Source organism: Pinus tabuliformis, chromosome X (genome assembly GCF_031772625.1).
Source record: "Pinus tabuliformis cultivar Carrire ecotype Pingquan chromosome X, CPIR1, whole genome shotgun sequence".
NCBI lineage: Eukaryota > Viridiplantae > Streptophyta > Pinopsida > Pinales > Pinaceae > Pinus > Pinus tabuliformis.
This window is the reverse complement of record NC_142308.1, coordinates 789,772,083-789,799,616: the sequence shown is the minus strand read 5'-3', so window position 1 is coordinate 789,799,616 and position 27,534 is coordinate 789,772,083. Positions and strand designations below refer to the sequence as shown.

Here is a 27,534-nt window from a genome sequence, read left to right as displayed (position 1 = left end):
CTGTTGAACATCCAGATAGGGTATGTGCCTTAAAGGTAGTGTGGCAGCTCAAGTAAAGCATCCCAGCATAATGCTCTCGAATAACGATGAACTTGTCTAGTTAAGGCCTTCAAGGACAACGCTAGTTATGATAAAGATGCTTGACAAAAGATGGCTTATCAATCCGACTCTTCTTATGAAAATGCTTCAAGATTGAGATTCCTTGTACCATGAAATGGGATTATGAATACCTCCCTACATAAGAGGGAGTGTTGAAAATTGTAACTAAGTTCGGTCTTCATAATGACCTAATTGTAATCATGACATTATATATTCTTCATAAAGAAAGAAAGAGAAATTATACTTTTATTTTGGAGTATGGGCTTCATACTCAAGTTTGAGTCAAAAGCATTTTCTTCGTGCTTTTAGGCTTTCTAGGTCTTTCTAGAATAAAGAATATTATTGGTCATGTGTCATAGTCCCATTCGGACTCTTTGTAATAAAGAAAACTATTTATTTTCTCAAGAAAAATCCACTTATAAGTCCAAGACCAAGTCGGCCTTAAGGGAGGGAATTCGACCCTCAAGAAAGGCTATATAAAGGAGAGGAACTCGACTCATTTGGACACACACAAGCACAAGTTCGATCTGCAATGGCAAAGAAGAAAAAGAGTAGCTGGAGGGATGAAGAAGAAGAACCAAAGTCGAAAATTTGTCTAAGGTCGTCTTCTCTTGTTTCGCTCTAGGGTTTGTGAAGTTGTCTGTTGCAGGGGGGCAAAATTCTATGAAGCAGTTGCAGGGGGACAAAGTTGCAGCATCAAAGTAGCAATATCGAAGTTCTGGAAGCTGCCTTGAAGAAGATCTTGCTGGGGGCTGACTTGGTGCTTGGTAGGGTTGTTGGCTTTGGTCTTTGGGTCTTGGAAGTCTCTTTGTAAGCAGATTCTAAAGAAGAAGAGAAGCATTTTCTGGGTTTTCCCCTTGGAGGGGTTTTTCCCTGGCTTGGAGCCTATATCTTGTGTATTTTGTCTTGTTGTGATCTTCATTGTTTTGGTAATTGCTTGATAAACAAAGATCTAATAAAGTAATAAAAGGCCAACTTAAATCACAAGTAATTACCAAGTTGTGGAAAATCACCTAAATGTATAAGTCTCCTGATTTTCCAACAATGAGAACCTTGTGGCTGAAGTGTTGGTGACAGTTGTTGCTGCCATGACCAGTTCTGATAAGATCTATTCATTTGTTGCATTGGCCATTGAGCACTTGGCATGGGAAAAGATTGTTGATTTGGACGAAATTGTTGATTATAGGGTAATTGATAATTCCAAGGATTTGACAATAATGTCTACCAGCAATGCTGATTATTAGCAAATTGAGTGGGAGGCAGCTGCTGACCTGAGTTATATTAAGAATTATAACAAGGTGATTAGATAATTGATTTGGCCATAGTTGATTAAAAGGATGGGCTTCTTGATTATTCCAGGAAATGGTAGATGAAATTGTCCATACCTTCTCTAATTAATGAAATTAATTTGTTCCACATTTTGATAAACAGTTTGATATTCTGCCTTAACCAAATAGTTGTGAACAACTACTGACATCATGATTTTTAGAACATATGTTGCAGACTTTTACTGTAGTGAGTGGGCACTCATTCCTATGATGTTTTTTGGTACATTTTGGACAGAACATAGCTAGTGCCTTCTCGTTATATTCTTGGTTGTTCCAAATCTGCAAGGCATCTAGCTACATAGAGAGTGAATTTAGAATGTCAATTTTCATAACCTCCAATAGATTCCCAATTTTAGTTTTAGTTATCCCCGTACTATTTCTTGATGCTGGAATTATCAAGCTTCTTGTTCCTTTTCCTTTTATAATGCTTGCTCTTGAATAATTATTAGAAATTTCTCTGATTTTATCATAGTTAAATTGATAAATATCTCCAGCAGCAATGAGGTTTAAGGCTTCCATTAAGTCTCCCCCAACCATTCTAAGTAGTACCAACTTTAATGACCCGTTATTCAATTGACAAGTTGTTGAACACTTGTAGCTGAATTGGAACCGTTCTGTGTAATCTTCTAGAGTCTCGTCTAGTCTTTGAGTCATTTGAAATATTGTCTCTTGTTTGTTTCAGTTTGCAATAATCTTTATATTTTGTAAAAAAACTATGTTTCATTTCTTCCCAATTTCCTATACTTCATTAAGTCCCACGAACCATCTCAAAGCAGTATCTTTCAAAGCTGAAGGAAATAACCTCAACTCCTGATAATCTGTCGTATAGTCATAGGTTTTACTTAAGACTTCAATTTCAAATAGAAAAGTATCAGGGTCTTCTGTCGGAAATCCATAAAATATTGGAAGAACTAAGGGTTTAATATTCTTGATTTTGTCATCATCAACACTCTTCCTTATAGGGAAAACTTCTTCTTCTTCTTAATCTTCTTCTTCTCTCCTCTGATGCCTCTCCTGCCTTGGTTCCTCATGGCATTCTTCATGCCCTTCCTGCCTATCTCCCATATCAGACAAGGTATCAAATCCTGAGTAAAAAGATTGAGATTCTATTCCAGCATCCACAATTCCCCAAAAACTAAATTCTGTAGGTTCATATTTAATAATTTCCTTCAGCTTCTCAATCAGAGTCTCTTCTTTAATAGTTTTAGAAGTTGAGGTAAGATCTTCTTGTTGTACATTTAGTCTAGCAGGATTTTAAGGACGAATCTCCCTAACTTTTCCGCAAGTATTTCCTTCACTATTTAATATTTATCCAGCTGCCTCCTTTGTTTTGCCTTTGTTTCCCAGGCCTTTGCATCCTTTCTTCCCCCTCTGCCCATTTACATCTTTGCAGTAAGCATGAGAATTAAAAGAACTGAAATCCTTCCTTAGAAAGGACACTATTGAGGAAAGGGCAAGAAAAAGAAATAATTTTACTCAACATTGCCAAGCTAGAACATATCCAACAACACAGGGAAATCAATTTTCCTAAAGGCTGACATTGAGATAATAAGACAGTGGAAAGTAGAAGGGATCAGGGACGCTGAAAAATTGGCAAACACAGAATCTACAAAAGTTTTGGACGATATCAAAGCAAGTGTGTGAACCCTGAAAGGAAAATGGAATGTATTCACATTGGCAGGCACCCTAATCTTGGCAATTGAAACAAAATCTTGCTGGTTTCAGTTTAACTTTCGTTAAAACTAACTTGGAATTTCAGCAGTGCCTTAGAGGCCCTGAGAGAATTGTCATCTCCACATAAGCCACTAGAAAACTATAGGTAGCCTTCTTAGAGGAATGTGATAACATGATATAGAACTTGAATAACACTGAAAAGAACTGTCAATCCGTGGTATCTTTCACCTCAACAGACACAGACACCACCCTCCATAACGTAGAGATGGCTACCTACATTCATTCTTTTGATGGCCAAGGATATGAAGACAGACTGCATGCAGATAAGGAAGCCCTGTTACCAAACTGACACCTCTACAGTAGACCAACCACCCAATCTCAATCAAAAAGCTCTTACTTTTGTTACAGATACTAAGCCAGTGAGGCACAAGAAGCCTAATGTTTACATGCTTTTTCTGTTTACAGCCAGTCAAGAAAACAAGAAGAAAAATGACTTTTTTTAATACTAGAAACACTTACCTCTAGTTCTGTCCCCCTGTTCTATACCAGAAAAAGGGGGCACTTTTCTGTAATAAATATATATTATATCTGCTACAATGAAATTGCTCTTTTGCCTGTCCAAAAAATCACTGGTGACCAGCATAGTAATAAAATAAAATATCATGGAAGTATGACTTTTGCATTTAGGCATCAATATGTCCTCAGCCATAGTGGTAGCAGCAGAAACTAGGACTAAACCTTGTGTTCATATGAAGATTAGGAATCAGGAACACCCACAACAGTGTGGCTGTCGGTCAAAAATAGAGTCCTTCAGAAACTAGCATCTCCATCACCAATAGTTCCCAGCTATCAAAACAGCCTTTTCATAAACAAAAAAGATGTCTTTTTAGAGTTGAGATTGATGATTAATTAGAAGAGAAAAAAAATCAATCTGAAAAGTTATCCTTTTCAATAAATTTCCAATAGAGACACCACAATCTTGATAAATGGACCAGCTGCCCTGAACAAAAATACTTCACGTGTAACAGCAATTTCATTGAAGGCAAGCATCTTCCAATCTTCCTAAACAGCCATCTAATTGAAGGCAGGTGCCTTCCAAACATCCTCAGTAAAACACCATACCTGTGAAGGATTTCTCACAGTACCTATAGTTTTGCTTAAGTGTTCATTATAAATGCCACTGTTTTGCTCTTTTCCTGCCTGTTTTATTACTTTTTAGCTTTTCCCTGAACTATTAGCTGGTATAAAATTAAAAACATGATACAGGCACCCCAGTATGTGGTGTTTCTCCTTATGTGCCAAAATTTTTAATTTCAATAAACAAACTAAATGCATTCAAATCAACCACTTTATCATTAGATAAACAAAAATAGAACTTCACACTCACCTGAACGAATTAGCCAAACCCCATGATATCCCTGATTCAAAGTCAGTAGATGCAACAGTGGCAAATGTTTGTCCCTTCTCTTCAGACCTGCCAGAAATTTCAATGAGTAGAGCTAAGCAGAAGTTTAGATATAGAATATTGCATTCAGCTCATTACAAAAAAACAGTAATCTTCTCATATCAGTCAACAAAAACTATTGTATTAACCTCCTATGCATACCCACGTAGGAAAGGCAATGGAAACAGGAAAATGACAACATATGCCTTGTTTATTCCAAGGATACAGTAAAATATTATACAAATATTGGCTTGTTACACACGTCAGTTAGACATAAAAGCAAACTTGAGGGAGAAACGTTTCTGCACCCTAATACACTCTCCAGTGTAAGCCGATTTTGAAGATGAAAGTCTGTTATAGCACAAAGCGTAATTTGACCATCATTCCAAATTCTCCTTTTCTTGTCCTGGTGTAGATTACCAAATTTATGCAGAAGCGTTGAGTGAAACTCTTGCAGCTGAACCCTTGTCCCATGTAGCACAGTTTCTACAGAAGTATTTGGCCCAATCTGCATATTGGTAACAGAATTAGACAAGTACAAAAGGGTGCAAAATACCCTCACAAAAAAAAGTATCAACAAAGACCCAATAAATAAAAGTAAATCATGAGAAACTCAAACACCCTAACATGATGATCTTCTATTGTTCCTCACTTGTGGGTACTTCCACCTTTAGTATTTAGGACTCTGTTATTTCTGCAACTGTAACAACAAACTTGAAACCGTAAACCCTGCTTTGTAATGGATTGCAAAATGCAACCTACTGAAACATCAGACCAAAACCACTTTGTAAAACTGCCATGCAAATATTCAGATAAGAATACAAATGGAATAAACAAAACAAGGATAGTAATGTCTTTTGTCATGCAATTTTAATAGTTAAAATTTAAGCCAACTAAGGCTGTCGCTCAAAATCAAATGCACATATTACTGCCACGATATATCCTTGTCCATCTTGCATATTAAACACTAACCAATTAAAAGATCAGACTGATGCAATTTACCATGGCATGATCCCTTCTAAGCAGATTTATGCAAGAAGCACGTCTCGTGATGAAGAATGCCCCGGTGCAATCAGGATAGATGCAAAAAATCTCAAAAGAAATTGATGGAGGATGCTTAACTGAGAGATTAAATGGCACCCATAAAGAAAGGTCAGCAGAAGAAACAAACCTTCTACAGTTTAAATGGTTAGTGACTGAGAAGTTAGATCACATATTTGAGCATGCTGTTAACTGCCACTATTTGTTGTATTTTATAAACATCCGAAGCCCAATCACAATTGAATGTTACTAAACAAGTGTGATAATGCAACTAAGATAGAAAAGCTGCATAAAAAGGAGGTGTAAAAAACATATACCAAGCTGTGATACTAAAACCTCTAAAAAATAATTATGGGAGAGCAAAAAGTTCCATCCTAATAAAGCAACCCCATCATGTGAAACTTGAAAAACAATCCTAAGAAGTAAAACCAACTTATCATGATCATGAAAAAACTCTAATAAGATCTATTCATCTAACTCCTCTTTAAGGCAATAAATAAACTAAAAGAGGATCTTCTACAGTATTCTGTGCCAGCACAAGAAAACGACAAGTATTTTCACTCTGGTAAGAGATTTCTAGAACATTACGGAGAGCATAGCTGCAAGGCACCCCATCATAGAGAAATAGTAGGTTAAAACAATGTGCCAAAACCATGCCAAATTTGATAAAACCATGCACTGTGAATGCCAATTTTGAATCTACTTTGACAGTGGTAGCTTGTAACCAAAAGGGTACAGAAATTGTATTTCACAATGGAATTTGTTACCGTATTTGGTTCTCCCCTTCCTGCCTAACTCTTCAGCACACCCATTAGGCTTATTGACAATTGCAAATAAATATCACTTACAAAATCAACAAAGCGTAAGAATCATTTTCTTGCTTTTAGAATCCAATTTGGACTAATTGTTTAACATCAATAAGATGTTGTATGGTTTCCACAAGAAGTTGAATTTAGAACTCGACACGAGAGACAAAAAGGTTCCTACATTTAGGAAAAGAAATCCTGTGGCAAGGCAGCGAAATCTATTGCCAACAGGGAGATGTGCATGTGAAATATCCCTTTTAATTTAATTTATAATTTTTCTATTAAAACTTCTTCAGAAAATTTTGAGAAATACTTTGCCGAAAATTTTAGTAAATTTCAACAAATTTGGAAAACCAATAATCACAATTTTTTATTGAAAATGCCACATCAAAAATGTAGCCAATTTTATTAATAATACAGAGGATCTACAACAATTTATTTTTGGAAAAACCTGGCAAATTGACCATTGGAGATAATTCTGCCTCCTTCTAGGAATCCTCTAGCTCGATCCCTAGCTGCAAATCCACTGGCAAATTCGGCTGGCTCCAATTTGGCCTCTTCATTAAGATTTGGCTGGAACAACTCAGCCTTCTTCGGAAATCACCCCTGGCAAGTTGACCTCTGGAAAATCACTCAACTTTCCTCTGCAATAAATCAACTCAATGCAACACTTCTCAGTCCTCCAATTTCTATTTTTCTTTGTAGGTGACTGCGCCCTTGGAAAAGCAACTTGACCCACTTAACATGTCCTCCACAGCTCCAGAATAATTTAGCCTTCACAATTCGGCCTTTCTAGGAACCCACAATTCGGCCCTCTACAAATTCAATGCCTAACAAATAATTCAGCCCTATTTTTGGCCAAGTAATTCGGCCCTCCTTCAAGTTGTGCGATTTTTTGCTAATACGGCCTCCTAGAAGAAATGTGCACTGCTACAACTAGACTCATCTTCCAGACTCCAATCTTCGATCCTTCTTCTCTCATCAACGCCAATGAAGAACCTGAAGTGGTTCTCCCTCTTGACTAGCTAGGGTGGATGTTTCACCAATAAAACTAATCACCAACATAGGGTGGATAATTTCACCACTGAAACTGGGATCTCCACAAGGGTTTCCCCTCACACAATAAGCTATTACAGCTCCAAATTCAATTCTCAAATCATCTGCACATTTCCTCCTTGAGCCTCCTTTCTTCTTATAATTATTTCATCCTCTCAAAATACCATGGGTGGCGAGAAATACCATGGGTCACTTTATTTTTGTTGAGTGTGTTGTCGCGCAGATTGACACGACAACGCTCAGACCGGGGGCTGTCACTCTTACCCCCGATCCCTCCGTTTAAGCCTGTCTCCCACGGCTAAGGGGGGTAGACCCTGTGGAAAGATGAAGGCCAACTGCCAAACAGTTGGGCGGGAGATACGATACACGATATGATAAGCACTAGATGGATTTAGAAATTTAAAAGACCAGTGCCTTGTGGAGTTAATGTTTAAATGATTAAGTACCAGATGCTGGCAGGAATATGATCTCATTAGGAGTAATCATTTATCATTTAACTTTTATCAAGTGAGAAAAAATGCTCAACGACTTAGTGATACTCCAGCAAATTTAGATTTTCGAAATATAAAGTGTTTTGCATGACCATGTAAAATAACGACAGGAGGCCACATTCATGCAATTAATCATCAGCTGAAAAATTGAATCAAATTAAACACTAATTCCCACGTTAAAAATTTCAATCTCAACATAAAAAATGAAACACAGGTAATTTCCGAGTCAAGACTGAAAATGGCAAAAATATCCCACAATATTTTTTATGATTTTTCAGGCAAAAATTTTAAACAAAAATTTCTAAATGAAATCAATCTAAAACTTAACTGTATAAAAACTAAACTAAGCCTAAAAAAAAAAATTTATAAATCTTTTAATATTATTTTTTTTTTATATATTATATTTAAAAAAAATCTAAAATCTAAAACTTTAAAAATCTAAAACATTACTAAATAATAAAAAAAACTACAACAATATAAACTATGAAGACTTTAGAACTATATGAAAATTTAAATAAAACAAATTCTAATAAATCTAAACTAAACCTAAGGAATTAAAATTTAATTACAATCAGAACTATACGCTACCCTACTATTAAAACATAACAAAAAAATAAATAAAATAAAAAAAGACAGAAGCTATACTCTAAACTAAACTACGCTATCACACAGGATCAGGCATTTACACACTAAATCGAAAAACCAAAGATTAATGTGTGACCTGGAAAATGCGATCGGAAAGGAAAATGCGGCTGCTAGACGAAATGACGGAGGGCAGCAAGGACACGACTTTGACAGCGCAAGCGAAGCTCCACCTTAAGGGAAAACACGCAGCCGGCTGTCCAGATTACGCTAGTGATCAGAACAACAAAAAAAAAATACCCACGCGAAAGCCCTAAAGGAAATCCGCAGACGGTTTCATCAAAAATTTGGACGCAGGAAAAACACAGTCAAAAAGACCCGATACATATGCCCAAACAAAACTCGATTTTCATGTTCTACCTGCGTGAATAATGGAAACGATTTTACCTGGGCAACTTTGAAAAATTTCAAGGTCGATTGCAAGGTTGCCTGGAGACGATGGCATGCAATGACTTGAAAAAAATTACCTCATCTGAAGATCTCCTGCGTTTTTTAAATGTTTTCTGAAGCTCACACGTCAGAATGTAAACTGATAGCCAATGCGTTTTCCAGCTCTTGACGGCGGTGTGAGCATGACAGTCATCCACAGGCTTTAAACGTTTCACGCGGCGAACATTACCAGATATGCAGTGATCGATGGCAATAGCAGTTGTTGAGACGCATGGGTAAACAGCTCTTTGTCCTGGCTTTACGTAAATGGTAAATGAGCAGAGAAGTGTATTTGAAATGCTCCCTCGACAGCCAAACCAGCAGATGGGCAGACAACTAACACCGCATATAAGGAAACTTTTTCCCGACTTTAACTGTAACCTACAAGAAGAAAACGAAATCTGGGAGATATACAAAATTTTGCAGTAAACCCTTCAAAAAAAAAAATTTGTATAAAAAAAAAATCTTCACAGCTCTGGGACAGCCAGATTTGACAATAGTTGCAGTAATGCTTTCAATATATAAGAAATTTGAACTTTGCTGTGAACAAAAGGAAAATCTCTCATGTAAAACAGGAAATAAACTCTTAATGATTAACCCAGGGCCAAAATCAGCTAGGCTCTGCAAAGAAAAGCCTGTGGGAGTCGGCTGGTTCAGCCCAGAACTTCCCCAAACGCCCACAAATACCCTTCACCTAAAGACTTCCTGCACACCTCAAGCAAACATCAGTAAAGAAGGCAAGAAATGCTGCTAGATTTCAAGAAATAATGGAGATACCTGCCATTATTCCAGAAACCCTACAACATTCAAACCCTAGCACGTGAGCAAGATACCTGTACTCACAATACTCTGAAAACAAGCTATTATTAACTGCTGAAAACTGAAATATGCAGAAAAATAAACATCTCACGGCAATTCCAGAGAGTAACACCAGCCAGTTTTGAACCCCAAAGTCTTTTTATTAACCAGAAAATCAGATTACAAGAGAGCTTTTCAGTACAGACTCACAGATCAGGTGCTGCCCCTTTTTGCCAAAAAAAGGGGGATGTACTGCATGGGTAGTTGACCAGTAGAGGTCAACATCTGGCTCTACTTGGGGACACGTTGCTGCTTGCAGAAATGTGAGAATCCAGAATCTGCATCCATACAACACAAAAATAAGTAGCGTCCATCCAAAAAATTAGCATATACATTAAGCACATAAAAGCTCTTCATTTATTAACTATCTAATAACATGAAAAGTAAATCTAATCCTAAAACAGGGATGAAACGCTGAAAAGACGAGGAGTAGAGTTAGAAATACAATACAAAAAATGCCCCACGGCATCAGATGTGTTCAATATAGTGCATACTGAGCATTTGCCTGCTTTCAGGCAAATCTGTCGGCTGCTTGTCGGATGTGCCATGTCCAATTTTGCATATGGTAGGACTTTTTCCTATCCGAAAATCAAGCAGCTCGCGGCCCTCTGATGCGTCAAATCTTCTTCTCATTTTCTTCCTCTTGCGCTTTTTCTTCCTGGCAGGATGAATTACTGATGAGCTGGAACTTTCTGTCTCGAAACTATCAGATGAAGTATGCGTGATATGTCTCTCTTTAGCCCGCATCTGATCTTTATCATTCTTAAGTCCATCTTCAATCAACCATCTTTCAACTGAACTAATAACCTCCTCATAATAAGATGGAGCTTGTTGCAACAAATGAGAAGGCTCCTGATCTATTGATGTTATCTGGTTTCTTTCATTTTCCAATTGCTGAAACTTTTGAACCTGTATTCTAATGGCATCCATCTGTCTAGAGTGTTCAACCTTTATAGCACTAATTTGTCTGGCATGATGTTCTTCCATGTCTTTTATTATTTTAACATTTTCTTCCTTTATGTTCATCAAGCAATGCTGCATGGAATTTATTTCTTCTTCATGATTCGCTTGCATGTTTCCAATTTCTGTTTCATGTTTAGTTTTCATGGCCTCAATTTCCTTAGCATGCTGATTTTGCGTGTCCTCAATCTCCTTATTACGTTTTTCCAGATGGGTGCGTAAAGTTTTAACATCATTGATAAGATTAGTTTGGTTGCTTTCCATATTTTTCACCAGCATCATTAAATCTTGTATTATTTGCTTTTGCTCTTCTTTTTCATTGTCATTTATCCCTGATTTTTCACTATCATGAACTTGATCTGCAATAGTTCCGGTGGATGACACATTCTGATCTTGAACTCTTTCTTTCTGTTGCACAATTTTAGGGGCAGAAGGCAAGCTGTTTGGACTATCATATATATCTTTAAAAGCATATTGAGAATGTCTTGTAAAGAAGTGAAAAAATCATTAGGAAAATTATTAAACCAATTCAAGGCATCACCCTCTAAAGAATGGACAAATAGACGCATCTTGAAATCTTCATGATTATATTGAGGAAGTCTACAATATATGGTCATTACACAAGTAAACATGTTTAAATGATGTCTAACAGCGACCGGATCATCACCCGAGAACTTAAATAATTTAGAAATGGCCTCTTTCGGAAGATCATGGAGATTATTAGTAAAATGACATGGTTTACATGAATAATCCATGATGAACAACAAGGGACCAAATGGATGATAGAAAGAGATTTCTGCTCAAGAGAATTAAAAGATGAGAGAAGTGGAGTCGCCACTTGAACAATGAATCTGATTCTAGGATTCAAAAAGTAACCACAAGCAGATATGAGGAAAGCTTCTTGTCTGGGAAAAATGAGAAAGTGGAGTCGCCACCCAAACAGGAAACAAACCCAAGAGGCGCTGCTGATATGTGATGAAAAGATGCCAAAATATTGATTCTGCCAGCTCAACTGAGAGATGAGAAAGATGAGAAGATGAATGATCGTCGTTTGAAACACCGAGAACAAAGTGTCCCCGGCAACGGCGCCAAAAAATGTTGTCGCGCAGATTGACACGACAACGCTCAGACCGGGGGCTGTCACTCTTATCCCCGATCCCTCCGTTTAAGCCTGTCTCCCACGGCTAAGGGGGGTAGACCCTGTGGAAAGATGAAGGCCAACTGCCAAACAATTGGGCGGGAGATACGATACACGATATGATAAGCACTAGATGGATTTAGAAATTTAAAAGACCAGTGCCTTGTGGAGTTAATGTTTAAATGATTAAGTACCAGATGCTGGCAGGAATATGATCTCATTAGGAGCAACCATTTATCATTTAACTTTTATCAAGTGAGAAAAAATGCTTAACGACTTAGTGATACTCCAGCAAATTTAGATTTTCGAAATATAAAGTGTTTTGCATGACCATGTAAAATAACGACAGGAGGCCACATTCATGCAATTAATCATCAGCTGAAAAATTGAATCAAATTAAACACTAATTCCCACGTTAAAAATTTCAATCTCAACATAAAAAATGAAACACAGGTAATTTCCGAGTCAAGACTGAAAATGGCAAAAATATCCCACAATATTTTTTATGATTTTTCAGGCAAAAATTTTAAACAAAAATTTCTAAATGAAATCAATCTAAAACTTAACTGTATAAAAACTAAACTAAGCCTAAAAAAAAAAAATTATAAATCTTTTAATATTATTTTTTTTTTTTTTATATTATATTTTAAAAAAATCTAAAATCTAAAACTTTAAAAATCTAAAACATTACTAAATAATAAAAAAAACTACAACAATATAAACTATGAAGACTTTAGAACTATATGAAAATTTAAATAAAACAAATTCTAATAAATCTAAACTAAACCTAAGGAATTAAAATTTAATTACAATCAGAACTATACGCTACCCTACTATTAAAACTTAACAAAAAAATAAATAAATAAATAAAAGACAGAAGCTATACTCTAAACTAAACTACGCTATCACACAGGATCAGGCATTTACACACTAAATCGAAAAACCAAAGATGAATGCGTGACCTGGAAAATGCGATCGGAAAGGAAAATGCGGCTGCTAGACGGAATGACGGAGGGCTGCGAGGACACGACTTTGACAGCGCAAGCGAAGCTCCACCTTAAGGGAAAACACGCAGCCGGCTGTCCAGATTACGCTAGTGATCAGAACAACAAAAAAAATACCCACGCGAAAGCCCTAAAGGAAATCCGCAGACGGTTTCATCAAAAATTTGGACGCAGGAAAAACACAGTCAAAAAGACCCGATACATATGCCCAAACAAAACTCGATTTTCATGTTCTGCCTGCGTGAATAATGGAAACGATTTTACCTGGGCAACTTTGAAAAATTTCGAGGTCGATTGCAAGGTTGCCTGGAGACGATGGCATGCAATGACTTGAAGAAATTACCTCACCTGAAGATCTCCTGCGTTTTTTAAGTGTTTTCTGAAGCTCACACGTCAGAATGTAAACTGATAGCCAATGCGTTTTCCAGCTCTTGACGGCGGTGTGAGCATGACAGTCATCCACAGGCTTTAAACGTTTCACGCGGCGAACATTACCAGATATGCAGTGATCGATGGCAATAGCAGTTGTTGAGACGCGTGGGTAAACAGCTCTTTGTCCTGGCTTTACGTAAATGGTAAATGAGCAGAGAAGTGTATTTGAAATGCTCCCTCGACAGCCAAACCAGCAGATGGGCAGACAACTAACACCGCATATAAGGAAACTTTTTCCCGACTTTAACTGTAACCTACAAGAAGAAAACGAAATCTGGGAGATATACAAAATTTTGCAGTAAACCCTTCAAAAAAAAAAAATTATATAAAATCAAAATCTTCACAGCTCTGGGACAGCCAGATTTGACAATAGTTGCAGTAATGCTTTCAATATATAAGAAATTTGAACTTTGCTGTGAACAGAAGGAAAATCTCTCATGTAAAACAGGAAATAAACTCTTAATGATTAACCCAGGGCCAAAATCAGCTAGGCTCTGCAAAGAAAAACCTGTGGGAGTCGGCTGGTTCAGCCCAGAACTTCCCCAAACGCCCACAAATACCCTTCACCTAAAGACTTCCTGCACACCTCAAGCAAACATCAGTAAAGAGGGCAAGAAATGCTGCTAGATTTCAAGAAATAATGGAGATACCTGCCATTATTCCAGAAACCCTACAACATTCAAACCCTAGCACGTGAGCAAGATACCTGTACTCACAATACTCTGAAAACAAGCTATTATTAACTGCTGAAAACTGAAATATGCAGAAAAAATAAACATCTCACGGCAATTCCAGAGAGTAACACCAGCCAGTTTTGAACCCCAAAGTCTTTTTATTAACCAGAAAATCAGATTACAAGAGAGCTTTTCAGTACAGACTCACAGATCAGGTGCTGCCCCTTTTTGCCAAAAAAAGGGGGATGTACTGCATGGGTAGTTGACCAGTAGAGGTCAACATCTGGCTCTACTTGGGGACACGTTGCTGCTTGCAGAAATGTGAGAATCCAGAATCTCCATCCATACAACACAAAAATAAGTAGCGTCCATCCAAAAAATCAGCATATACATTAAGCACATAAAAGCTCTTCATTTATTAACTATCTAATAACATGAAAAGTAAATCTAATCCTAAAACAGGGATGAAACGCTGAAAAGACGAGGAGTAGAGTTAGAAATACAATACAAAAAATGCCCCACGGCATCAGATGTGTTCAATATAGTGCATACTGAGCATTTGCCTGCTTTCAGGCAAATCTGTCGGCTGCTTGTCGGATGTGCCATGTCCAATTTTGCATATGGTAGGACTTTTTCCTATCCGAAAATCAAGCAGCTCGCGGCCCTCTGATGCGTCAAATCTTCTTCTCATTTTCTTCCTCTTGCGCTTTTTCTTCCTAGCAGGATGAATTACTGATGAGCTGGAACTTTCTGTCTCGAAACTATCAGATGAAGTATGCGTGATATGTCTCTCTTTAGCCCGCATCTGATCTTTATCATTCTTAAGTCCATCTTCAATCAACCATCTTTCAACTGAACTAATAACCTCCTCATAATAAGATGGAGCTTGTTGCAACAAATGAGAAGGCTCCTGATCTATTGATGTTATCTGGTTTCTTTCATTTTCCAATTGCTGAAACTTTTGAACCTGTATTCTAATGGCATCCATCTGTCTAGAGTGTTCAACCTTTATAGCACTAATTTGTCTGGCATGATGTTCTTCCATGTCTTTTATTACTTTAACATTTTCTTCCTTTATGTTCATCAAGCAATGCTGCATGGAATTTATTTCTTCTTCATGATTCGCTTGCATGTTTCCAATTTCTGTTTCATGTTTAGTTTTCATGGCCTCAATTTCCTTAGCATGTTGATTTTGCGTGTCCTCAATCTCCTTATTACGTTTTTCCAGATGGGTGCGTAAAGTTTTAACATCATTGATAAGATTAGTTTGGTTGCTTTCCATATTTTTCACCAGCATCATTAAATCTTGTATTATTTGCTTTTGCTCTTCTTTTTCATTGTCATTTATCCCTGATTTTTCACTATCATGAACTTGATCTGCAATAGTTCCGGTGGATGACACATTCTGATCTTGAACTCTTTCTTTCTGTTGCACAATTTTAGGGGCAGAAGGCAAGCTGTTTGGACTATCATATCTATCTTTAAAAGCATTGAGAATGTCTTGTAAAGAAGTGAAAAAATCATTAGGAAAATTATTAAACCAATTCAAGGCATCACCCTCTAAAGAATGGACAAATAGACGCATCTTGAAATCTTCATGATTATATTGAGGAAGTCTACAATATATGGTCATTACACAAGTAAACATGTTTAAATGATGTCTAACAGCGACCGGATCATCACCCGAGAACTTAAATAATTTAGAAATGGCCTCTTTCGGAAGATCATGGAGATTATTAGTAAAATGACATGGTTTACATGAATAATCCATGATGAACAACAAGGGACCAAATGGATGATAGAAAGAGATTTCTGCTCAAGAGAATTAAGAGATGAGAGAAGTGGAGTCGCCACTTGAACAATGAATCTGATTCTAGGATCCAAAAAGTAACCACAAGCAGATATGAGGAAAGCTTCTTGTCTGGGAAAAATGAGAAAGTGGAGTTGCCACCCAAACAGGAAACAAACCCAAGAGGCGCTGCTGATATGTGATGAAAAGATGCCAAAATATTGATTCTGCCAGCTCAACTGAGAGATGAGAAAGATGAGAAGATGAATGATCGTCGTTTGAAACACCGAGAACAAAGTGTCCCCGGCAACGGCGCCAAAAAATGTTGTCGCGCAAATTGACACGACAACGCTCAGACCGGGGGCTGTCACTCTTATCCCCGATCCCTCCGTTTAAGCCTGTCTCCCACGGCTAAGGGGGGTAGACCCTGTGGAAAGATGAAGGCCAACTGCCAAACAATTGGGCGGGAGATACGATACACGATATGATAAGCACTAGATGGATTTAGAAATTTAAAGACCAGTGCCTTGTGGAGTTAATGTTTAAATGATTAAGTACCAAATGCTGGCAGGAATATGATCTCATTAGGAGCAATCATTTATCATTTAACTTTTATCAAGTGAGAAAAAATGCTTAACGACTTAGTGATACTCCAGCAAATTTAGATTTTCGAAATATAAAGTGTTTTGCATGACCATGTAAAATAACAACAAGAGGCCACATTCATGCAATTAATCATCAGCTGAAAAATTGAATCAAATTAAACACTAATTCCCACGTTAAAAATTTCAATCTCAACATAAAAAATGAAACACAGGTAATTTCCGAGTCAAGACTGAAAATGGCAAAAATATCCCACAATATTTTTTATGATTTTTCAGGCAAAAATTTTAAACAAAAATTTCTAAATGAAATCAATCTAAAACTTAACTGTATAAAAACTAAACTAAGCCTAAAAAAAAAAAATTATAAATCTTTTAATATTATTTTTTTTTTTTTTTTTATATTATATTCAAAAAAAATCTAAAATCTAAAACTTTAAAAATCTAAAACATTACTAAATAATAAAAAAAACTACAACAATATAAACTATGAAGACTTTAGAACTATATGAAAATTTAAATAAAACAAATTCTAATAAATCTAAACTAAACCTAAGGAATTAAAATTTAATTACAATCAGAACTATACGCTACCCTACTATTAAAACTTAACAAAAAAATAAATAAATAAAAAAAAGACAGAAGCTATACTCTAAACTAAACTACGCTATCACACAGGATCAGGCATTTACACACTAAATCGAAAAACCAAAGATGAATGCGTGACCTGGAAAATGCGATCGGAAAGGAAAATGCGGCTGCTAGACAGAATGACGGAGGGCTGCGAGGACACGACTTTGACAGCGCAAGCGAAGCTCCACCTTAAGGGAAAACACGCAGCCGGCTGTCCAGATTACGCTAGTGATCAGAACAACAAAAAAAAATACCCACGCGAAAGCCCTAAAGGAAATCCGCAGACGGTTTCATCAAAAATTTGGACGCAAGAAAAACACAGTCAAAAAGACCCGATACATATGCCCAAACAAAACTCGATTTTCATGTTCTGCGGCCTGCCTGCGTGAATAATGGAAACGATTTTACCTGGGCAACTTTGAAAAATTTCGAGGTCGATTGCAAGGTTGCCTGGAGACGATGGCATGCAATGACTTGAAAAAAATTACCTCATCTGAAGATCTCCTGCTTTTTTTAAATGTTTTCTGAAGCTCACACGTCAGAATGTAAACTGATAGCCAATGCGTTTTCCAGCTCTTGACGGCGGTGTGAGCATGACAGTCATCCACAGGCTTTAAACGTTTCACGCGCCGAACATTACCAGATATGCAGTGATCGATGGCAATAGCAATTGTTGAGACGCGTGGGTAAACAGCTCTTTGTCCTTGCTTTACGTAAATGGTAAATGAGCAGAGAAGTGTATTTGAAATGCTCCCTCGACAGCCAAACCAGCAGATGGGCAGACAACTAACACCGCATATAAGGAAACTTTTTCCCGACTTTAACTGTAACCTGCAAGAAGAAAACGAAATCTGGGAGATATACAAAATTTTGCAGTAAACCCTTCAAAAAAAAAAAATTGTATAAAATCAAAATCTTCACAGCTCTGGGACAGCCAGATTTGACAATAGTTGCAGTAATGCTTTCAATATATAAGAAATTTGAACTTTGCTGTGAACAGAAGGAAAATCTCTCATGTAAAACAGGAAATAAACTCTTAATGATTAACCCAGGGCCAAAATCAGCTAGGCTCTGCAAAGAAAAGCCTGTGGGAGTCGGCTGGTTCAACCCAGAACTTCCCCAAACGCCCACAAATACCCTTCACCTAAAGACTTCCTGCACACCTCAAGCAAACATCAGTAAAGAAGGCAAGAAATGCTGCTAGATTTCAAGAAATAATGGAGATACCTGCCATTATTCCAGAAACCCTACAACATTCAAACCCTAGCACGTGAGCAAGATACCTGTACTCACAATACTCTGAAAACAAGCTATTATTAACTGCTGAAAACTGAAATATGCAAAAAAAACAAACATCTCACGGCAATTCCAGAGAGTAACACCAGCCAGTTTTGAACCCCAAAGTCTTTTTATTAACCAGAAAATCAGATTACAAGAGAGCTTTTCAGTACAGACTCACAGATTAGGTGCTGCCCCTTTTTGCCAAAAAAAGGGGGATGTACTGCATGGGTAGTTGACCAGTAGAGGTCAACATCTGGCTCTACTTGGGGACACGTTGCTGCTTGCAGAAATGTGAGAATCCAGAATCTCCATCCATACAACACAAAAATAAGTAGCGTCCATCCAAAAAATCAGCATATACATTAAGCACATAAAAGCTCTTCATTTATTAACTATCTAATAACATGAAAAGTAAATCTAATCCTAAAACAGGGATGAAACGCTGAAAAGACGAGGAGTAGAGTTAGAAATACAATACAAAAAATGCCCCACGGCATCAGATGTGTTCAATATAGTGCATACTGAGCATTTGCCTGCTTTCAGGCAAATCTGTCGGCTGCTTGTCGGATGTGCCATGTCCAATTTTGCATATGGTAGGACTTTTTCCTATCCGAAAATCAAGCAGCTCGCGGCCCTCTAATGCGTCAAATCTTCTTCTCATTTTCTTCCTCTTGCGCTTTTTCTTCCTGGCAGGATGAATTACTGATGAGCTGGAACTTTCTGTCTCGAAACTATCAGATGAAGTATGCGTGATATGTCTCTCTTTAGCCCGCATCTGATCTTTATCATTCTTAAGTCCATCTTCAATCAACCATCTTTCAACTGAACTAATAACCTCCTCATAATAAGATGGAGCTTGTTGCAACAAATGAGAAGGCTCCTGATCTATTGATGTTATCTGGTTTCTTTCATTTTCCAATTGCTGAAACTTTTGAACCTGTATTCTAATGGCATCCATCTATCTAGAGTGTTCAACCTTTATAGCACTAATTTGTCTGGCATGATGTTCTTCCATGTCTTTTATTACTTTAACATTTTCTTCCTTTATGTTCATCAAGCAATGCTGCATGGAATTTATTTCTTCTTCATGATTCGCTTGCATGTTTCCAATTTCTGTTTCATGTTTAGTTTTCATGGCCTCAATTTCCTTAGCATGCTGATTTTGCGTGTCCTCAATCTCCTTATTACGTTTTTCCAGATGGGTGCGTAAAGTTTTAACATCATTGATAAGATTAGTTTGGTTGCTTTCCATATTTTTCACCAGCATCATTAAATCTTGTATTATTTGCTTTTGCTCTTCTTTTTCATTGTCATTTATCCCTGATTTTTCACTATCATGAACTTGATCTGCAATAGTTCCGGTGGATAACACATTCTGATCTTGAACTCTTTCTTTCTGTTGCACAATTTTAGGGGCAGAAGGCAAGCTGTTTGGACTATCATATCTATCTTTAAAAGCATTGAGAATGTCTTGTAAAGAAGTGAAAAAATCATTAGGAAAATTATTAAACCAATTCAAGGCATCACCCTCTAAAGAATGGACAAATAGACGCATCTTGAAATCTTCATGATTATATTGAGGAAGTCTACAATATATGGTCATTACACAAGTAAACATGTTTAAATGATGTCTAACAGCGACCGGATCATCACCCGAGAACTTAAATAATTTAGAAATGGCCTCTTTTGGAAGATCATGGAGATTATTAGTAAAATGACATGGTTTACATGAATAATCCATGATGAACAACAAGGGACCAAATGGATGATAGAAAGAGATTTCTGCTCAAGAGAATTAAGATATGAGAGAAGTGGAGTCGCCACTTGAACAATGAATCTGATTCTAGGATCCAAAAAGTAACCACAAGCAGATATGAGGAAAGCTTCTTAACTGGGAAAAATGAGAAAGTGGAGTCGCCACCCAAACAGGAAACAAACCCAAGAGGCGCTGCTGATATGTGATGAAAAGATGCCAAAATATTGATTCTGCCAGCTCAACTGAGAGATGAGAAAGATGAGAAGATGAATGATCGTCGTTTGAAACACCGAGAACAAAGTGTCCCCGGCAACGGCGCCAAAAAATGTTGTCGCGCAGATTGACACGACAACGCTCAGACCGGGGGCTGTCACTCTTATCCCCGATCCCTCCGTTTAAGCCTGTCTCCCACGGCTAAGGGGGGTAGACCCTGTGGAAAGATGAAAGCCAACTGCCAAACAGTTGGGCGGGAGATACGATACACGATATGATAAGCACTAGATGGATTTAGAAATTTAAAAGACCAGTGCCTTGTGGAGTTAATGTTTAAATGATTAAGTACCAGATGCTGGCAGGAATATGATCTCATTAGGAGCAATCATTTATCATTTAACTTTTATCAAGTGAGAAAAAATGCTTAACGACTTAGTGATATTCCAGCAAATTTAGATTTTCGAAATATAAAGTGTTTTGCATGACCATGTAAAATAACGACAGGAGGCCACATTCATGCAATTAATCATCAGCTGAAAAATTGAATCAAATTAAACACTAATTCCCACGTTAAAAATTTCAATCTCAACATAAAAAATGAAACACAGGTAATTTCCGAGTCAAGACTGAAAATGGCAAAAATATCCCACAATATTTTTTATGATTTTTCAGGCAAAAATTTTAAACAAAAATTTCTAAATGAAATCAATCTAAAACTTAACTGTATAAAAACTAAACTAAGCCTAAAAAAAAAAATTATAAATCTTTTAATATTTTTTTTTTTTTTAATATTATATTTAAAAAAAAATCTAAAATCTAAAACTTTAAAAATCTAAAACATTACTAAATAATAAAAAAAACTACAACAATATAAACTATGAAGACTTTAGAACTATATGAAAATTTAAATAAAACAAATTCTAATAAATCTAAACTAAACCTAAGGAATTAAAATTTAATTACAATCAGAACTATACGCTACCCTACTATTAAAACTTAACAAAAAAATAAATAAATAAAAAAAAGACAGAAGCTATACTCTAAACTAAACTACGCTATCACACAGGATCAGGCATTTACACACTAAATCGAGAAACCAAAGATGAATGCGTGACCTGGAAAATGCGATCGGAAAGGAAAATGTGGCTGCTAGACAGAATGACGGAGGGCTGCGAGGACACGACTTTGACAGCGCAAGCGAAGCTCCACCTTAAGGGAAAACACGCAGCCGGCTGTCCAGATTACGCTAGTGATCAGAACAACAAAAAAAAAATACCCACGCGAAAGCCCTAAAGGAAATCCGCAGACGGTTTCATCAAAAATTTGGACGCAAGAAAAACACAGTCAAAAAGACCCGATACATATGCCCAAACAAAACTCGATTTTCATGTTCTGTCTGCGTGAATAATGGAAACGATTTTACCTGGGCAACTTTGAAAAATTTCGAGGTCGATTGCAAGGTTGCCTGGAGACGATGGCATGCAATGACTTGAAAAAAATTACCTCATCTGAAGATCTCCTGCGTTTTTTAAATGTTTTCTGAAGCTCACACGTCAGAATGTAAACTGATAGCCAATGCGTTTTCCAGCGCTTGACGACGGTGTGAGCATGACAGTCATCCACAAGCTTTAAACGTTTCACGCGGCGAACATTACCAGATATGCAGTGATCGATGGCAATAGCAGTTGTTGAGACGCGTGGGTAAACAGCTCTTTGTCCTGGCTTTACGTAAATGGTAAATGAGCAGAGAAGTGTATTTGAAATGCTCCCTCGACAGCCAAACCAGCAGATGGGCAGACAACTAACACCGCATATAAGGAAACTTTTTCCCGACTTTAACTGTAACCTGCAAGAAGAAAACGAAATCTGGGAGATATACAAAATTTTGCAGTAAACCCTTCAAAAAAAAAAATTTGTATAAAATCAAAATCTTCACAGCTCTGGGACAGCCAGATTTGACAATAGTTGCAGTAATGCTTTCAATATATAAGAAATTTGAACTTTGCTGTGAACAGAAGGAAAATCTCTCATGTAAAACACGAAATAAACTCTTAATGATTAACCCAGGGCCAAAATCAGCTAGGCTCTGCAAAGAAAAGCCTGTGGGAGTCGGCTGGTTCAGCCCAGAACTTCCCCAAACGCCCACAAATACCCTTCACCTAAAGACTTCCTGCACACCTCAAGCAAACATCAGTAAAGAGGGCAAGAAATGCTGCTAGATTTCAAGAAATAATGGAGATACCTGCCATTATTCCAGAAACCCTACAACATTCAAACCCTAGCACGTGAGCAAGATACCTGTACTCACAATACTCTGAAAACAAGCTATTATTAACTGCTGAAAACTGAAATATGGAGAAAAAACAAACATCTCACGGCAATTCCAGAGAGTAACACCAGCCAGTTTTGAACCCCAAAGTCTTTTTATTAACCAGAAAATCAAATTACAAGAGAGCTTTTCAGTACAGACTCACAGATCAGGTGCTGCCCCTTTTTGCCAAAAAAAGGGGGATGTACTGCATGGGTAGTTGACCAGTAGAGGTCAACATCTGGCTCTACTTGGGGACACGTTGCTGCTTGCAGAAATGTGAGAATCCAGAATCTGCATCCATACAACACAAAAATAAGTAGCGTCCATCCAAAAAATCAGCATATACATTAAGCACATGAAAGCTCTTCATTTATTAACTATCTAATAACATGAAAAGTAAATCTAATCCTAAAACAGGGATGAAACGCTGAAAAGACGAGGAGTAGAGTTAGAAATACAATACAAAAAATGCCCCACGGCATCAGATGTGTTCAATATAGTGCATACTGAGCATTTGCCTGCTTTCAGGCAAATCTGTCGGCTGCTTGTCGGATGTGCCATGTCCAATTTTGCATATGGTAGGACTTTTTCCTATCCGAAAATCAAGCAGCTCGCGGCCCTCTGATGCGTCAAATCTTCTTCTCATTTTCTTCCTCTTGCGCTTTTTCTTCCTGGCAGGATGAATTACTGATGAGCTGGAACTTTCTGTCTCGAAACTATTAGATGAAGTATGCGTGATATGTCTCTCTTTAGCCCGCATCTGATCTTTATCATTCTTAAGTCCATCTTCAATCAACCATCTTTCAACTGAACTAATAACCTCCTCATAATAAGATGGAGCTTGTTGCAACAAATGAGAAGGCTCCTGATCTATTGATGTTATCTGGTTTCTTTCATTTTCCAATTGCTGAAACTTTTGAACCTGTATTCTAATGGCATCCATCTGTCTAGAGTGTTCAACCTTTATAGCACTAATTTGTCTGGCATGATGTTCTTCCATGTCTTTTATTACTTTAACATTTTCTTCCTTTATGTTCATCAAGCAATGCTGCATGGAATTTATTTCTTCTTCATGATTCGCTTGCATGTTTCCAATTTCTGTTTCATGTTTAGTTTTCATGGCCTCAATTTCCTTAGCATGTTGATTTTGCGTGTCCTCAATCTCCTTATTACGTTTTTCCAGATGGGTGCGTAAAGTTTTAACATCATTGATAAGATTAGTTTGGTTGCTTTCCATATTTTTCACCAGCATCATTAAATCTTGTATTATTTGCTTTTGCTCTTCTTTTTCATTGTCATTTATCCCTGATTTTTCACTATCATGAACTTGATCTGCAATAGTTCCGGTGGATGACACATTCTGATCTTGAACTCTTTCTTTCTGTTGCACAATTTTAGGGGCAGAAGGCAAGCTGTTTGGACTATCATATCTATCTTTAAAAGCATTGAGAATGTCTTGTAAAGAAGTGAAAAAATCATTAGGAAAATTATTAAACCAATTCAAGGCATCACCCTCTAAAGAATGGACAAATAGACGCATCTTGAAATCTTCATGATTATATTGAGGAAGTCTACAATATATGGTCATTACACAAGTAAACATGTTTAAATGATGTCTAACAGCGACCGGATCATCACCCGAGAACTTAAATAATTTAGAAATGGCCTCTTTCGGAAGATCATGGAGATTATTAGTAAAATGACATGGTTTACATGAATAATCCATGATGAACAACAAGGGACCAAATGAATGATAGAAAGAGATTTCTGCTCAAAAGAATTAAGAGATGAGAGAAGTGGAGTCGCCACTTGAACAATGAATCTGATTCTAGGATCCAAAAAGTAACCACAAGCAGATATGAGGAAAGCTTCTTGTCTGGGAAAAATGAGAAAGTGGAGTCGCCACCCAAACAGGAAACAAACCCAAGAGGCGCTGCTGATATGTGATGAAAAGATGCCAAAATATTGATTATGCCAGCTCAACTGAGAGATGAGAAAGATGAGAAGATGAATGATCGTCGTTTGAAACACCGAGAACAAAGTGTCCCCGGCAACGGCGCCAAAAAATGTTGTCGCGCAGATTGACACGATAACGCTCAGACCGGGGGCTGTCACTCTTATCCCCGATCCCTCCGTTTAAGCCTGTCTCCCACGGCTAAGGGGGGTAGACCCTGTGGCAAGATGAAGGCCAACTGCCAAACAGTTGGGCGGGAGATACGATACACGATATGATAAGCACTAGATGGATTTAGAAATTTAAAAGACCAGTGCCTTGTGGAGTTAATGTTTAAATGATTAAGTACCAGATGCTAGCAGGAATATGATCTCATTAGGAGCAATCATTTATCATTTAACTTTTATCAAGTGAGAAAAAATGCTTAACGACTTAGTGATACTCCAGCAAATTTAGATTTTCGAAATATAAAGTGTTTTGCATGACCATGTAAAATAACGACAGGAGGCCACATTCATGCAATTAATCATCAGCTGAAAAATTGAATCAAATTAAACACTAATTCCCACGTTAAAAATTTCAATCTCAACATAAAAAATGAAACACAGGTAATTTCCGAGTCAAGACTGAAAATGGCAAAAATATCCCACAATATTTTTTATGATTTTTCATTCAAAAATTTTAAACAAAAATTTCTAAATGAAATCAATCTAAAACTTAACTGTATAAAAACTAAACTAAGCCTAAAAAAAAAAAAATTATAAATCTTTTAATATTTTTTTTTTTTTATATTATATTTAAAAAAAATCTAAAATCTAAAACTTTAAAAATCTAAAACATTACTAAATAATAAAAAAACTACAACAATATAAACTATGAAGACTTTAGAACTATATGAAAATTTAAATAAAACAAATTCTAATAAATCTAAACTAAACCTAAGGAATTAAAATTTAATTACAATCAGAACTATACGCTACCCTACTATTAAATCTTAACAAAAAAATAAATAAATAAATAAAAGACAGAAGCTATACTCTAAACTAAACTACGCTATCACACAGGATCAGGCATTTACACACTAAATCGAAAAACCAAAGATGAATGCGTGACCTGGAAAATGCGATCGGAAAGGAAAATGCGGCTGCTAGACGGAATGACGAGGGCTGCGAGGACACGACTTTGACAGCGCAAGCGAAGCTCCACCTTAAGGGAAAACACGCAGCCGGCTGTCCAGATTACGCTAGTGATCAGAACAACAAAAAAAAAATACCCACGCGAAAGCCCTAAAGGAAATCCGCAGACGGTTTCATCAAAAATTTGGACGCAGGAAAAACACAGTCAAAAAGACCCGATACATATGCCCAAACAAAACTCGATTTTCATGTTCTGCCTGCGTGAATAATGGAAACGATTTTACCTGGGCAACTTTGAAAAATTTCGAGGTCGATTGCAAGGTTGCCTGGAGACGATGGCATGCAATGACTTGAAAAAAATTACCTCATCTGAAGATCTCCTGCGTTTTTTAAATGTTTTCTGAAGCTCACACGTCAGAATGTAAACTGATAGCCAATGCGTTTTCCAGCTCTTGACGGCGGTGTGAGCATGACAGTCATCCACAGGCTTTAAACGTTTCACGCGCCGAACATTACCAGATATGCAGTGATCGATGGCAATAGCAATTGTTGAGACGCGTGGGTAAACAGCTCTTTGTCCTGGCTTTACGTAAATGGTAAATGAGCAGAGAAGTGTATTTGAAATGCTCCCTCGACGGCCAAACCAGCAGATGGGCAGACAACTAACACCGCATATAAGGAAACTTTTTCCCGACTTTAACTGTAACCTGCAAGAAGAAAACGAAATCTGGGAGATATACAAAATTTTGCAGTAAACCCTTCAAAAAAAAAAATTTGTATAAAATCAAAATCTTCACAGCTCTGGGACAGCCAGATTTGACAATAGTTGCAGTAATGCTTTCAATATATAAGAAATTTGAACTTTGCTGTGAACAGAAGGAAAATCTCTCATGTAAAACACGAAATAAACTCTTAATGATTAACCCAGGGCCAAAATCAGCTAGGCTCTGCAAAGAAAAGCCTGTGGGAGTCGGCTGGTTCAGCCCAGAACTTCCCCAAACGCCCACAAATACCCTTCACCTAAAGACTTCCTGCACACCTCAAGCAAACATCAGTAAAGAGGGCAAGAAATGCTGCTAGATTTCAAGAAATAATGGAGATACCTGCCATTATTCCAGAAACCCTACAACATTCAAACCCTAGCACGTGAGCAAGATACCTGTACTCACAATACTCTGAAACCAAGCTATTATTAACTGCTGAAAACTGAAATATGCAAAAAAAACAAACATCTCACAGCAATTCCAGAGAGTAACACCAGCCAGTTTTGAACCCCAAAGTCTTTTTATTAACCAGAAAATCAGATTACAAGAGAGCTTTTCAGTACAGACTCACAGATCAGGTGCTGCCCCTTTTTGCCAAAAAAAGGGGGATGTACTGCATGGGTAGTTGTTGACCAGTAGAGGTCAACAGGGTGACTTACGAGTTTTCTATTTAATCATTAAAAATTTGCCTTTTAAATATGATGGCATTAAACAATTAAACTAGTTGATCCCTTTTTTCCCGACTATAGCCTACAAAATCTGGGTATGCTACTAAGTCGATCCCTTCTGTTATTATGGTTTGGAAAGGGACATTACAGTCCTCCCTTCCCAAAATTGCTTGTCCTCAAGCAACTGCAAGTTGGGATGTTGCAACAACTATTCTCCTTCCTGTTGTCGCGCGGATTGGCACGACAACGCTCAGACCGGGGGCTGTCACTCTTATCCCCGATCCCTCCGTTTAAGCCTGTCTCCCGCGGCTAAGGGGGGTAGTCCCTGTGAGATGATGAGACCAACTGTCG

The 27,534-nt window shown here is 37.3% G+C and overlaps 1 protein-coding gene across 5 annotated transcripts in view; it reads right to left on the bottom strand.

Annotated features, from left to right (window-relative positions):
* The window catches only part of LOC149142200 (uncharacterized), a 361,843-nt gene that overhangs the window by 291,231 nt on the left and 43,078 nt on the right, over positions 1-27,534 (bottom strand). For all 5 annotated transcript variants that reach the window (XM_089446688.1, XM_089446684.1, XM_089446686.1 and 2 more), the window contains 2 exons: positions 4,854-5,053; positions 4,489-4,575 (listed from right to left, as the gene is read on the bottom strand). In XM_089446688.1, the coding sequence (XP_089302814.1) occupies positions 4,489-4,575; positions 4,854-5,053 (287 nt within the window). The remainder of the gene's footprint in view (positions 1-4,488; positions 4,576-4,853; positions 5,054-27,534) is intronic.